The following is a 13,383-nucleotide window of genomic DNA, read 5'->3' on the forward strand; positions in this document are numbered from 1 at the left end:
GAGAGGTCGCAAATTCAAGTCCCACTCTAGGAAACTTTTCTTTGCTCAACCCAAAATTAAATGAAGATTTTTCCCTAAATATAGTTTACAACTTCTTTAGGTGAGGTTTGTGGTAGCACCAAAGATCCTTTTTGAGTAGTGTTGGTTCTGAACAGAACTGGTGGTAAACAAACACTTACTCAAAAGAGATTTTCACATGGTGCTATCGCAAACCTCACCTGATTATACTCCCTCCCTCTAAAATTTCAAATCCTACTTAATTTACAACTTGCTGTCGATATATTTTAAAATTTGTTAGTTTTTATAACAAAAGTTTTTCTAAACCAATTTATAGAAAGAAACTAAAAGTTAGTAATACTTAAAGGAACACATTGCCTTGGGTCGGCGGAGCTGGTCTTTGAAAAGCGTTTGTAACCGTTTGTTATAAAATGCATGGTTAGCAAGTTGTTTAAAAAGTAGAATACAATGATCCACACACATTTGCCTTGAAATTGCGTGTTTTTCCTTTTACTTTGGGCATTTATGGGAGTCAAAAGTTATAAATGGCCGAGCGTGTTAACTGTTTGTCGACGAGGTAAAAGGAAAACCATGCAATTTCGAGTAAAACTTGTGTGGATCATTATATTCTACTTTTAAAATATCTTTCTAATCATGCATTCTGTAACAACAGGTTGCATATGCTTTTCAAAGACTAACTCGACCGATCCAAGGCAACGTGTTCCTTCAAGTAAGTAACTTGCGAGTACAACCATGTGTAAATCTCTTTTGTGTGGGAGTGTTGGCTCTGAAAAGAGCTTGTGTGGTATACACTGGTATCGACGTTTCAAACACTATACTCTGCTCGTCTTTAAGAGAAAGCTTCAAACAAAACTTAAGTTTCTTTTAATATTTCTCTCCATAGTGCATTCCTACACCCAGCCGCAATACGCAGCTCTAAATGGACGTACCCCATCTTCCTCAATAGCAGCTCCACGCTATGTACAAGGATACCAAGGGTACCAGACTAGACCTGTGTATGGCACAAGTACAGTACGTTCCTGTAGCACTATGGGATGTAGATACTCCTGTGGGTCGACGTCTAATGGTGGAATGTCTTGTACCTGCCCTCCTGGCTACATGTTGGCATCGGACAGACTGAACTGCATAGGTAAGGATTATTTAACATTTTTGTAAAGTTTCTTCTTGGTCCAATACAATATTAGGAGCAAAGACCGCCCAGGGAAAGGTAAAAGTAAAAAAAAAAATTATTCAAAAAGATGTGCCCTCCTAGACCCTGCTCATCAAAGGAATGCAAATTGATATTATACTGCACAGAAATCTAAAAATAATTATAAAAATTCAAACAAACAAAATAAAGTAAAAGCAATCAGTTGCCGTGGTGCTGATACAAAGTTTCAAAGCAAAGTTGCAAAGAAGTTCCAATACAAATTTACATTCTTCTGATAGAAGTGCCCCCTCATCAGAGGAAAATGCTGTGCCCCTTTAAGAGCGAAGTTCAAGGCCTGCATCAGGGAACATTTTTGTCAAGCAGTTTTGCATAGCAAGGAATTTAGACTGAACTTATTTTCTGCACACTGAATGCCAATATTTAGTAGCAACTGAAACATTTTGTGTAGCATTTTGCTGTATAAGGAAAATCATTCACTGTGCACACATAAGGCCTTTTTACACTACCTCCATTTCGAACCGCGTTGAAACCTACCCGGGTCCTCTCCGGTTCAGCCTCGCTTCTTTTCGACACGGATCAGAGTTAAAGCCATTATACACTTTCGGGAAAAAAGAAGAAAAAAAATAACTTGCAGGGTTTACAGAAGGTAATGGTGAAAGACTTCTCTTAAAATATAATTACATGAAATGCTTTACTTTTCGAGCAAACATTAAAATTAAAACATTATAACACATGTCATGACACGGCAAAACGTGTGGAAACAAGGATGGGTTTTCCCCGTTATTTTCTCCCGACTCCAATGACGGACTGAGCCTTAATTTTCACAGGTTTGTTATTTTTTATACCAGTTGTGATACACTAAGTGTGGGCCTTTGGACAATACTGTTTACCGAAAGTGTCCAATGGCTTTAAAGGCAGTGGACACTATTGGTAATTACTCAAAATACTAATAAGAATAAAACCTTACTTGGTAACGAGTAATGGGGAGAGGTTGATAGTATAAAACATTGTTAGAAACGGCTCCATCTGAAGTGCCATAGTTTTTGAGAAAGAAGTAATTTTCCACGAATTTGATTTTGAGACCTCAGGTTTAGAACTTGAGGTCTCAAAATCAACCATCTAAACGCACACAACTTCGTGTGACAAGGGTGTTTTTGTCTTTCATTATTATATCGCAAGTTCGATGGCCGATTGAGCTCAAATTTTCAAAGGTTTGTTATTTTATGCATATGTTGAGATACACCAACTGTGAAGGCTAGTCTTTGACAATTACCAATAGTGTCCACTGCCTTTAAGCAACATTCACACTGGTCTTTACGTGAACCGGCTAATGTGTGAACCGTATAACGGTTCACGCCGAAAAATGTAACTTCGATCGATCCGGATTGAGCTTTCAACCCTTTATCCGGCTAGAGCATACTACCCGGGTCGGAGGCGGTTTGAAATTTTTACAGTGTGAAACGGGGTGAACAAAACCTCAGAGGTTCGGCCCCTGAGATTTGAGACAGTGTGAAGAGGCCTATATTGTACTAACAGACACTGGAAATGAAAATTTCAGATTTACTTTCAATCATACAAATTGTCAAACTTGCATTCACTTGATATGCTTTTAAATTAAGGTCCATGACTTCAAATTGTAATTACATTGTATTTTAACAAATTGACACCAAATTTATTTTACAGATATTGATGAGTGTTCCAGATATTCAACGCTCTGCCAACAGCGTTGCAGGAATACATTAGGAGGATACCAGTGTGCCTGCACAACGGGACAATTACAGAGTAATAGACGAACCTGCTCAGGTAAGCTAGGGTCAAGACCCAGGTCGAAGGTCAATTGTATGATCCCTGGGGAAGGGCTTCAGGGCCCAACTGCTGACTGCAGGTACATTGACCTATTGACTAAAACTTGTCTCTGAGCTGGGCCAAATTTAATAGAGCTGTTTATAAAACATAAAAATTAGCTAAGCATAACAAGTTTACGCTTACCAGAGTAATGTCACCAGCCAAGCTGTTATGTCATAAGTACAATTTGTAACTGGCATCCTGCTCATTTCTACTTAGCAGAAAACTTTTAAGAAATATTTTCTGCTGAAGCTGCTCTATGAAATTTGGTTCTGGTTCTGTTTAACTGTCTGGACACCACTTTACTTTTGGAAAGGGGGGATAACAACTTGAGGATGGAGCCCAATTGGGAATGGCCATTTGGGAATGCCAAATTTGGAATGCCTTTATTTGGAATGGGAAGCGATAATGTGGGTTCACATAGGCACTTAGCATGTAACATCAAACATACCTTGTTGGATGTTAAAAGGGAAAATGCAGTGTACTAAGACATCAGGTGTATCCTCCAAGACATGTAATAAATCTTATCTTAATAAGAGGTAAGTCTTTGGTTTTCCTGTTGACAACAAAGTGCAAGCTGTCACCAGATCAAAGTGACGCTAAGAAGTGGAGCTGTCTAGTAACAACAAGAAGGATGTCATGATTGAGTAGAGTAGGCAGGTAGTGACAAAACATAAATATCAAAATGGAGTAGGAAGATGGTTATTTTAAAACTTTAAATGTTCTTGACATTTTTAAAGGCACTGGAAGGAAATGTTTGGTAAATTGTCAAAGACAAGTATTCTCACTTGGTCTCTCCCAACATATGCATCAAATAACAAATCTGTAAACATTTTGGCTGAATTGGTCATCTAAGTTACAAGAAAATGAAAGAAAAAACACCCTCTTGTTGCACAAATTCAGGCCTGAAGTCTTTCTCAGATTAAAATACTTTATTGAGAAATTATCTCTTTCTCAAAAACTACAATAATTCAGAAACAATGTTTTATTCTATCCATTGCTCCATTAATTTAAGAGGTATGTCAATTCCTACCTTCAACTCCCCTGAGTTCCTTCCTCGTCAATTAATTTTTCTTGTAGCCCCATACCAAAAGTGGCGTTTAGCCTTGTTTGGGGCGAACTTGCATAAATTTCTTTAAAACAAAATATGTCTGGTTTATGGCACTGGTGCAGCTTCAAAATGTCCCCATAGACTTGTCTTAACTTGGTTGTTTTTTACTACCTGCAGGAGGAAGTAGTTGCAGTAGTTGTGGTGGTGGTATGCCTGCCCCTGGGCAAGTTGCTTCCCATGCTGCCCCTCCTGGCGGTACAACATGCCCTGCTGGATTTCAACAACAGAGGACACCCCAAGGAGTTCGCTGTGTGGGTGAGTAAATTCTCTTTTAAACAACACTAAACCAGGTTTTCAATCGTAGGTTGTTGGTTCGAATCCCACCTAATGTTTTTTTGTGGGTAACTTCTCTTTTCAACAACACTAAACCAGGTTTTCAATCGAAGGTAATTGGTTCGAATCGCAATAACTATTTTTTGTGGGTAACTTGTCTTTACAACAACACTAAACAAGGTATTTAATCGTAGGTTGTTGGTTCGAATCCCAACACTTATTTTTGTGGGTAACCTCTCTTTTCAACACTAAGCCAGGTTTTCAATCGTAAGTTGTTGGTTCGAATCCCACCAAGTATTTTTGTGTGTTTTATTTATACACGTCCATTGTTGGTTATTATTTTTATGGTTTTATCCATATACACCGATGTGTGTTAGCACTGAATACTTTCCCGAGCTCTGTTAACAAAATCACAGGCATATTACTCGGGTGGGATTGGAACCCACGATTTGATGCAAATTTCAGTCTATTAAATTGTTGGTTAGTAGTTCACTTTCATAGTATTATCATCTACTGCAGCATGGAGCCCTTTTCTATGTAGTGGTCTTTTCGTTGCAATTCATGTCTTTTTTTTCTGGAAAGTTTCCAGAAAGTTTTAAGTGTGAAAAGGCCATCCTGTGAAGTTCCTGGGAAATGTTTTGATAATGTGATACAGGCTTTAAAGCAGTTTAACACACAGTAAGGCCATGGTATGACACATCAGTACACACATGACATGGTTTGTGAGTACATACTTCCCTGATCAGTGACTACATATAGACCCCGTTTACACTATATCCAGAAAGGTGGATCAGACTTGGTTCAAGATCTGGCAGTTTTAATGCACCTTGTGAGGAGAGTTGAACCCTGCAAACATTGGATCAGATCCAGCAAAGTGGATTCCAGAAACAAAATCTTAGCCCAAATGTTGATCAGACACAGCAATTCAATGTGTTAATTTCCGGTTTTTTTCCCTTGTGATTTGTGTGACTGGCTGTGATCAAAAAGTGGGGTCAAGCATTGGCGTAATGCAACACAAAATCTTAATAATAATAATAATAAACCATTCTTATATCGCGCATATCACCGAGAGGTCCCTATGCGCAATTGCACAAAGTAAACAGATATATATCAGCCTGTTTATCATCTGTGGAAGACTGTTCCATTTACTGAACTGCTGCATATTGGAAAGAGAGGGAACTGTACAACTTGGTTTTAATAATTGGGGGAGTCAGAGGGAATTTATTTGAAGATAGCAGATTTAAAGTTGTTTTGATCTGTGGTTGTCTTTCTGGTTTGAGTGTAAACGCAGTGATACTCCCCTGTCATCCCAATGCAATGGGGACAATAATATGAATATTATAATACGAATACTACTAATAATAATAATTATCCATTCGTATTTAACCCATAACATGCGATCTCAGAGAAACACAACAGAATACAAATACAAGATCGTATTGGATAACAAACAAAAATAGTCTCGCATCAACTACTAGCATCATGGAGGATCTACATGTAGCACCTTCCTCTATGCTCAGATCATGCTCAGACAGTGGCACCTGTTTCATAACAGGTGCTTGGTTTAGACCTTGTCAGTGACCTGAGAGAGTAATCCATTAACAGAATCACACTCAGCTCGGAACGTTGCCAAAGTATGGCTAATGGTCCAGTTTAGGATCTGTCTAGTGACTATTAAATCCCAAGCTGGAACTGAGAAAGGAATCCTCTTCAAAATGAATGGTGCAATTACAGCATGTAACGTCATAAAACTGGACCACACAAAAGTGATCAAACCTTTGAACTGGCATTCACGCAGTCTGTGCTCCAATTTCATAGAGCCACTAAAGCACAAAAAGTAGCTGAATGTAAGAAAACCAAAATTATACTTACCACAATATTGTTGGTTAGTCAAACTACAAGGGCCCAATTTCATTAAGCTGTTAAGCAGAAAACACTGCTTAGCAAATTTCTTTGCTAACCTAAAAACTAGTGGGACACCTGTTGTAACAACACAAACTTTATGGGTTTTGGCCGGTAACAAGTTTCCTGTTAAGCAAGATTTGTCTGTGCTAAGCAAGTTTTTATGCTTATAGATTTATGTATTTTGGCCCATGTCACATGTACAATTTGTGACTGGTATCCTGCTGATTTCTGCTAAGCAGAAATTTTTTAAGCAATGTTTTCTGCTTTAAAGGCAGTGGACGCTATTGGTAATTACTCAAAATAATTATTAGCATAAAACCTTTCTTGATTAGGAGTAATGGGGAGAGGTTGATGGTATAAAACATTGTGAGAAACGGCTTCGTCTGAAGTGCCATAGTTTTCGGGAAAGAAGTAATTTTCCACAAATTTGATTTCTAGACCTCAGATTTAGAACTTGAGGTCTCGAAATCATCCATTTAAACATAACGTTGTGTGAAAAGGGTGTTTTTTTCTTTCATTATTATCTCGCAAGTTCGATGACCGATTGAGCTCAAATTTTCACAGGTTTGTTATTTTATGCATATGTTGAGATACACCAACTGTAAAGGCTAGTCTTTGACAATTACCAATAGTGTCCACTGCCTTTAAAAGCAGCTCTATGACATCGGGCACAGTTAAAGCTTCAAGTTCAGCACAAGCCACTGTTTAAGAAATAAACTCTTACATGTAGTTTGTAAATACATGTAGCCTGGTTGCAAGGCTGAATGTAAGGTCTCCATGTGTCCAATGACATTCTCTCTCATGAATGGATCATGAAACACAGTGGCTTGATGCTTGAACCAAGACTAGTCTGTGTCCCATGAGGTCAACTGTCTCGTAATGTCAACTTGAAGGTTGTTTTCCTACAAATAGTGAATGATGGATAGTTTTGTAGCAAGTGTTCCTTCCATGATGTGTTTAAGTGATTTGTCGACCCTCCTTATTCTATCGTGTAGTAGTCAGGAAAACAAACTAATTGCAAGTTGTGAACAACCTTCAAACCGACCTTGCAGGAAGTGAGTTTATTCCTCTGCGTTCTTATGATTCTGTTTTGTCCAATGATGGGTTTGTTAAAGATGCACTCATGGATGCTCCATATCGTGTGTTCAGGCCTTGAAATAATCCATGACCCTCTAAGGATTTGTTGTGCTTTTGTTGTGGTGCTCTTTGCAAAGTCCAAATACAAACATTTTTTTCCCCATAAAAGTACCCTTACCTGAGGTAAATTGCTGTACCCCTTCAAGGCGTGATTCCGGGTGGAGATCAAGAATGAAATGTTATGGTTGTTGTTGTTGTTGTGTACATTAACTTTGATCCTTATTGTTGTTGTGATCTACACATGGTTGCCATAAACGTTTTGTTTAGTGTCTAGATTGTGGCACCTACTAGCTTGTCATTTCACTGTTCTGACAGCTTTAGACTGGTTCTTGTCCAAGGTTTTCTATCTACTGTCATTTTGTGGTAGGACTTAAGTTTGAAACCATATGAACAGTCAGTGTACAAATTGGTATACAATTGCTAATTGGAAGCAATGAACTAGCAAGGCAGGGAGTGGATTTCACAAAGAGTTAGGACTAGTCTTATCTCCAGTTAGGACCAGTTACTCATCCTAACTTAGGACTATCCATGCAGATTGTATATCTCGTAGGACTAGTCCTAAGTTAGGACTAGTCCTAAGTTAGGACTAGTCCTAACTCTTTGTGAAATCAACCCCTGGACTACTTGGACAGAATTTTGACCGGTACTCAGAAGTTATAACTGGCATTTGGCCAGCGGACCACTGTTTGAGTGGAGAACACTGTTGAAGAAAGTTTCTAATTTTCAGAAAGGACTGAATACTTAGGTCTTGAAGCTTGTTGTAATCAGATAGGGACATTTTGGAGAAGGCAAGGCTGTCTGTATTTGCAAAGGGGACCGCCACTTCCAGATTTCCATTGGAAAATCTGTAAGTTAATAGAAAACCGTTGAAGGGGCACCAAGGCCAAAACCAGGGACAACAAAGAACCTAGCCTTCGTGGCCACAGTGTAGTTCCAGTCGTTTAATTACCAATACGTGCTTCCAGTAGCCCAGCCCTGAGACCACATCCCAAGTTCATCTGTCAGACATGGCCCATAGCTATAAATCTAACAGCTCTGTTCTGACCTCTACCATTAGTCTGTTTTCCTTCTCTGTTAAACCCACTGGGGATGTTTTGCCAATAGTAATAAAAGTCACACTGGTCTGAGTTGGCTTGAACATGTGGTCAACAGGTGGTTACCATGGTAAACCCGACCACCAAAATAGTGAGATTTGATTGATTTAATGCAAGAGGCCAATTGTCACCACAGGCCTAACTGAAAATTTAATGAGACAATTGCAAAGTTGTTTCAATACAATTACTAAATGGTAATGACTAAGAATGCTTGATACTGTGTGTGGTCAGACAGTATTCTCAATTGGGCAACATTCCTAGATTGGAACCTCTTTGTTATGCATTCGTTTGGGAGGGCTGACCAAGTTGGGCTCATGTTTCTACAGGACCTTTCACGTATCCTGCTGTTCATACAATTTATTTAACATATTTAAAGGCAGTGGCAATTACTCAAAATAATAATTAGCATAAAACCTTACTTGATAACGAGTAATGGGGACCTGTTGATAATATAAGTGAAAAACAGCTCCCTCTGAAGAAAGGTAGTTTTTGAGAAAGAAGTAAATTTCCATGAATTTGATTTCGGGAACTTAGATTTAGTTATCAAGCATCTGAAAGCAAACAACTTTGTGTGACAAGGGTGTTTTTTTTTTCATTATTATCTTGCAACCATAACTACCGATTGATTTCAAATTTTCACAGGGTTGTTATTTTATGCATACGTTGAGATACACCAAGTAAGAAGATTGGTCTTTGACAATTACCAAAGGTGTCCAGAGTCTTTAATATTCAAGTCATATAACACATTTCATGAAAAGTTTGAGATATACGTGTACATGTATACACACAAGGGATATTAAATTAGTAGGGTAGATGGCCTTAGCTTTTGATCCAAACCGGATTTATTGGCCTACTGTATTTTATCCGTTGGTTGTTGGATGATTTTTGTTTTTTAAATGAAGAAGCCTGCCATACATTGGAATTGCTACTTCTGTCCAAATAGTGCAATTAACTGTGAAGTGTCATAATATACGAAAAATAAACACTTGACAGAGGAAACATGGTTTGGTAGATCAGCCCTTGCTCCATGTCTACGGTTTTAAAAATGATTTATCACCCAGCTATGGACAAAACAACATTGGTTGTTGCAACCAATTTCCTACAAAGTTTTTGAGATCCAGAACTAGTGACAGTTGACATACATGACATTATGTCAACTGTGTATAAACAAGACATGTGTGTGGTGGAGGATGGAAGAGAGTATTATAAGAGTTGATTGATTGCAGGAAAAAACGACAAGTTAATTTCATTTGTTTTTTGTAATTCCTGGTTTTTTTTTCCCCTCATGCCATGCATTTCAAGGACAAAGGTTGCTTGAAAGCACATTGTTTATTTCCTTTTCTGTAAAACAAAAATATTATTATTGATACTTGGATTGTCAAAGCCTTGTCAATATAGGTTAGGCCTTTGCCTTCCCTCCTGAAGGGGCACAGCAGTTTTTCTCTGGTTAGTGATATTTCTAAAAGGAAAATGTAAATTTGTATTGGAACTTGCAGAGGGCACCACAGCCAAAACACAGGGCACCGAGGCAATTGCTGTCTCTCTCGAAGTTTTAGATTCAAGTTCACCCTAATCGATTGAAACGAGCAAGGCTTAAAAACTAGTGACAACTGCAGATGATTTTGTCCCTAAATGTAGTTTCAATTGAATAGAGTGAAACTCAGACAGACACTTTTAATAGAAGTAGGTCCTTGGGTTATTTTGAGGACTGTGCTCCACAGACATGTTTGCACTTTAGGCACAATTCATCATGCCAAAATGTCAGATACCCACTTTCTACATCAAACCTTAAACGGTTTGTCTGTGTTTTATAGCTCCTCGATTCTATGCAACCCTTCAATTCAGCATCCCAGTGTACCCAGTTCTTACTGTATGTCCAAATATCAACCGGGCTGTCTGTGTTAAATTGTAGCCCTTCGATACTCCTTTAAAAACCATCAATTCAGCATCCCAGTATACCCACTTCTTACATGAATGTCAAACTTTCAGTCTGTCTGTGTTTTCTAGTCCTTTGATATTTCTTTGAAGGTTCTGTGTACTTTTGTAGGACAAAAAACACAATGTCCACATATTTACAGATTTGAAGAAAATGATGGTAGAAAGCTTCCCTGAAAATATTACTTGCTTAGGTGCTGTAGTTTTTGAGAAATGAGTAAAACAATGTCATGAAAACAATTTTCGTCTCAGTGGTCATGAGACGAAAATTATTTTAGCATGTAAAAACCTATTTTCATGACATTGTTTTACTCATTCTAAAAAACTACATGTACTGCACCTCAGCAACTAATATTTTAAGCAATGCCTTCTGCTATCATTATCTTCAACGGTGCAAGTTTAATGTAAATCTGTGGACAATGTGTTTTGTGTTACAAAAAGTACCCAAATCCTTTAAAACCCTTCAATTCGGCATCCCAGTACACCCACTTTATGTCAAACTTTCAGTCTGTCTGTGTTTTGTAGTCTTGGATGACTCCTAGATCCTTTCCCTTCGAACAGGAAGAAGAACCCCTTCCCTAAGGCTGACCTTCGAACCCTTTATCCCCAGGGTTAACCTTTGACCTTTAGTCCCTTGAAGACACCAATTCTAGTTTATTTTATGAATGAATGTGAACAGATCGTTTCTTGTTGGAGGGTTCCCCTTGTGGCTGATGAATCAGGAATGATTCAGGAGTAACAACAATCTTGTCATATCATCTTTTGGGGTTTTCCGTTCACACCCTGGCTCGGAGCCAGTGAAGTACATCAGAACTTCAATTATTCTCAACTCAGTACATTTTGTATTGATAGAGTTTCAGAGACTTTGAGCACTACGCACTTAGTATTATAGCGATTGTTTTTTTTTATTTAGGGTCGCACAATGTAAAGTAGATATCAGGCCTGGAACTTCATCTTTGAGAGGTCAACAAAGCCAAGGCACTTCCAATAGATAAGCTTAAAGTGAAAGGGAAATTAAAGGCAGTGGACACTATTGGTAATTACTCAAAATTATTTTTAGCATAAAAACTTACTTGGTAACGAGTAATGGGGAGAGGTTGATAGTATAAAACATTGTGAGAAACGGCTACCTCTGAAGTAACGTAGTTTTCGAGAAAGAAGTAATTTTCCACAAATTTGATTTCGAGACCTCAGATTTAGAACTTGAGGTCTCGAAATCAAGCATCAGAAAGCACACTACTTCACGTGACAAGGGTGTTTTTTCTTTCATTATTATCGCGCAAGTTCGGTGACCGATTGAGCTCAAATTTTTACAGGTTTGTTATTTTTTGCATATGTTGAGATACAGCATGTGAGAAGATTGGTCTTTGACAATAACCAATAGTGTCCACTGTCTTTAATAATTATGTGAACACGCAAAGGCTAAGATAGGGACAACAGAGGCCATGGCCTCCGTGGAAGTCCAGGCCTGATTTTTTAACAGTAATTTTCTTTACTTGTACATTTTTTAACTCGAAAAAACTTTTGAATGTGCGAATTTTTTTATTTGCGAAATCTGTCCCTCTCTCAGTAGATTTCTATCCAATCCCCCTGAAGTTTATCTTTTAAGTTAAACTGTATGGATTTTAATGCTGGCTTTTTATCCACAATCTGTCCCTTTGATTACGTCTATTTGTGTAAGTCTCATTCTTTTTGGTTAAGTGCTGGTTGATTGTTTGTTGTATTGATTGTTTGTAATACTTGCTCATTATCTATTGTGTGTTTTAACTGTTTAACCTTAAGCTCTTTTTAAAGGCAGTGGACACTATTGGTAATTGTCAAAGATTGGCCTTCACAGTTGGTCTATCTAAACATATGCCTAAAATAACAAACCTGTGAAAATTTGAGCTCAATCGGTCATCGAACTTGCGAGATAATAATGGAAGAAAAAATACCCTTGTCACACGAAGTTGTGTGCGTTTAGATAGTTGATTTCGAGACCTCAAGTTCTAAACTTGAGGTCTCTAAATCAAATTTGTGGAAAATTACTTCTTTCTCGAAAACTATGGCACTACAGAGGGAGCCGTTTCTCACAATGTTTTATACCATCAACCTCTCCCCATTACTCGTCACCAAGAAAGGTTTTACGCTAATAATTATTTTGAGTAATTACCAATAGTGTCCACTGCCTTTAAGGAAACTTTTATATTGTACATGTTCTAGTGCAATTCAACCATATCGGTTGTCATACTGTTCATTTCTTTGTAATGTTTTTATGAAATAAACCAATAAATGTACATATAACAGTTCCAATATAAACCAATATAGAAAATCATCAACAATTGTTGTTCAATTGATATCTTTTTTTTTTTTACTGCAGACATTGCTTAAATTATTACAGACTTAGGTCATGCAGTTGTGTAATGTAAGTCTCCTGGATTCTGAAAATGTACTCCATAGAGAATGTCTCTCGAGTTCCCAAAAATATTCTGTAGAGTATAGTAAAACAAGTGCTCAAAAGAATACAATCTACCCAGCATATACGAGTTTTTTTGCAAAATATGTGCGTTACATTGATACCTCACCATGGCATGGCATGCATCAATTGCGTAGGCTTTGCGCTTCATTAATGTGCTCACTGAAATCACTGTGCTATGAACAACTTCGCAATTTACTCCGCGGTAGTAGAGAAGTCTCGCGAATTAAACAATATTTTGTATGTAGCAAGACACTTTCTCAAAAGAACATTATCTACCTAGCGAGTAGCCATATGGTGTTACCGTGAAATACATTACATTGATACCTCACCATGCCATGCCTCAAATCCCATAATTATGTAAGCTCGTACTTAAAGACACTGGAAACCTTTGGTAATTGTCAAAGACCAGTCTTCTCACTTGGTGTATCTCAACATACATGTATGCCCCAAATTATAA

The 13,383-nt window shown here is 37.9% G+C and overlaps 1 protein-coding gene across 1 annotated transcript in view; it reads left to right on the forward strand.

The window, feature by feature from the left end:
* LOC117301758 (fibrillin-1-like) overlaps positions 1–13,383 on the forward strand; it is a 111,843-nt gene that overhangs the window by 26,325 nt on the left and 72,135 nt on the right. The window contains exons 4-6 of the mRNA XM_033785779.1: positions 902–1,147; positions 2,852–2,971; positions 4,242–4,379. Of these exons, the coding sequence (XP_033641670.1) occupies positions 902–1,147; positions 2,852–2,971; positions 4,242–4,379 (504 nt within the window). The remainder of the gene's footprint in view (positions 1–901; positions 1,148–2,851; positions 2,972–4,241; positions 4,380–13,383) is intronic.

Source organism: Asterias rubens, chromosome 17, assembly GCF_902459465.1.
Source record: "Asterias rubens chromosome 17, eAstRub1.3, whole genome shotgun sequence".
NCBI lineage: Eukaryota > Metazoa > Echinodermata > Asteroidea > Forcipulatida > Asteriidae > Asterias > Asterias rubens.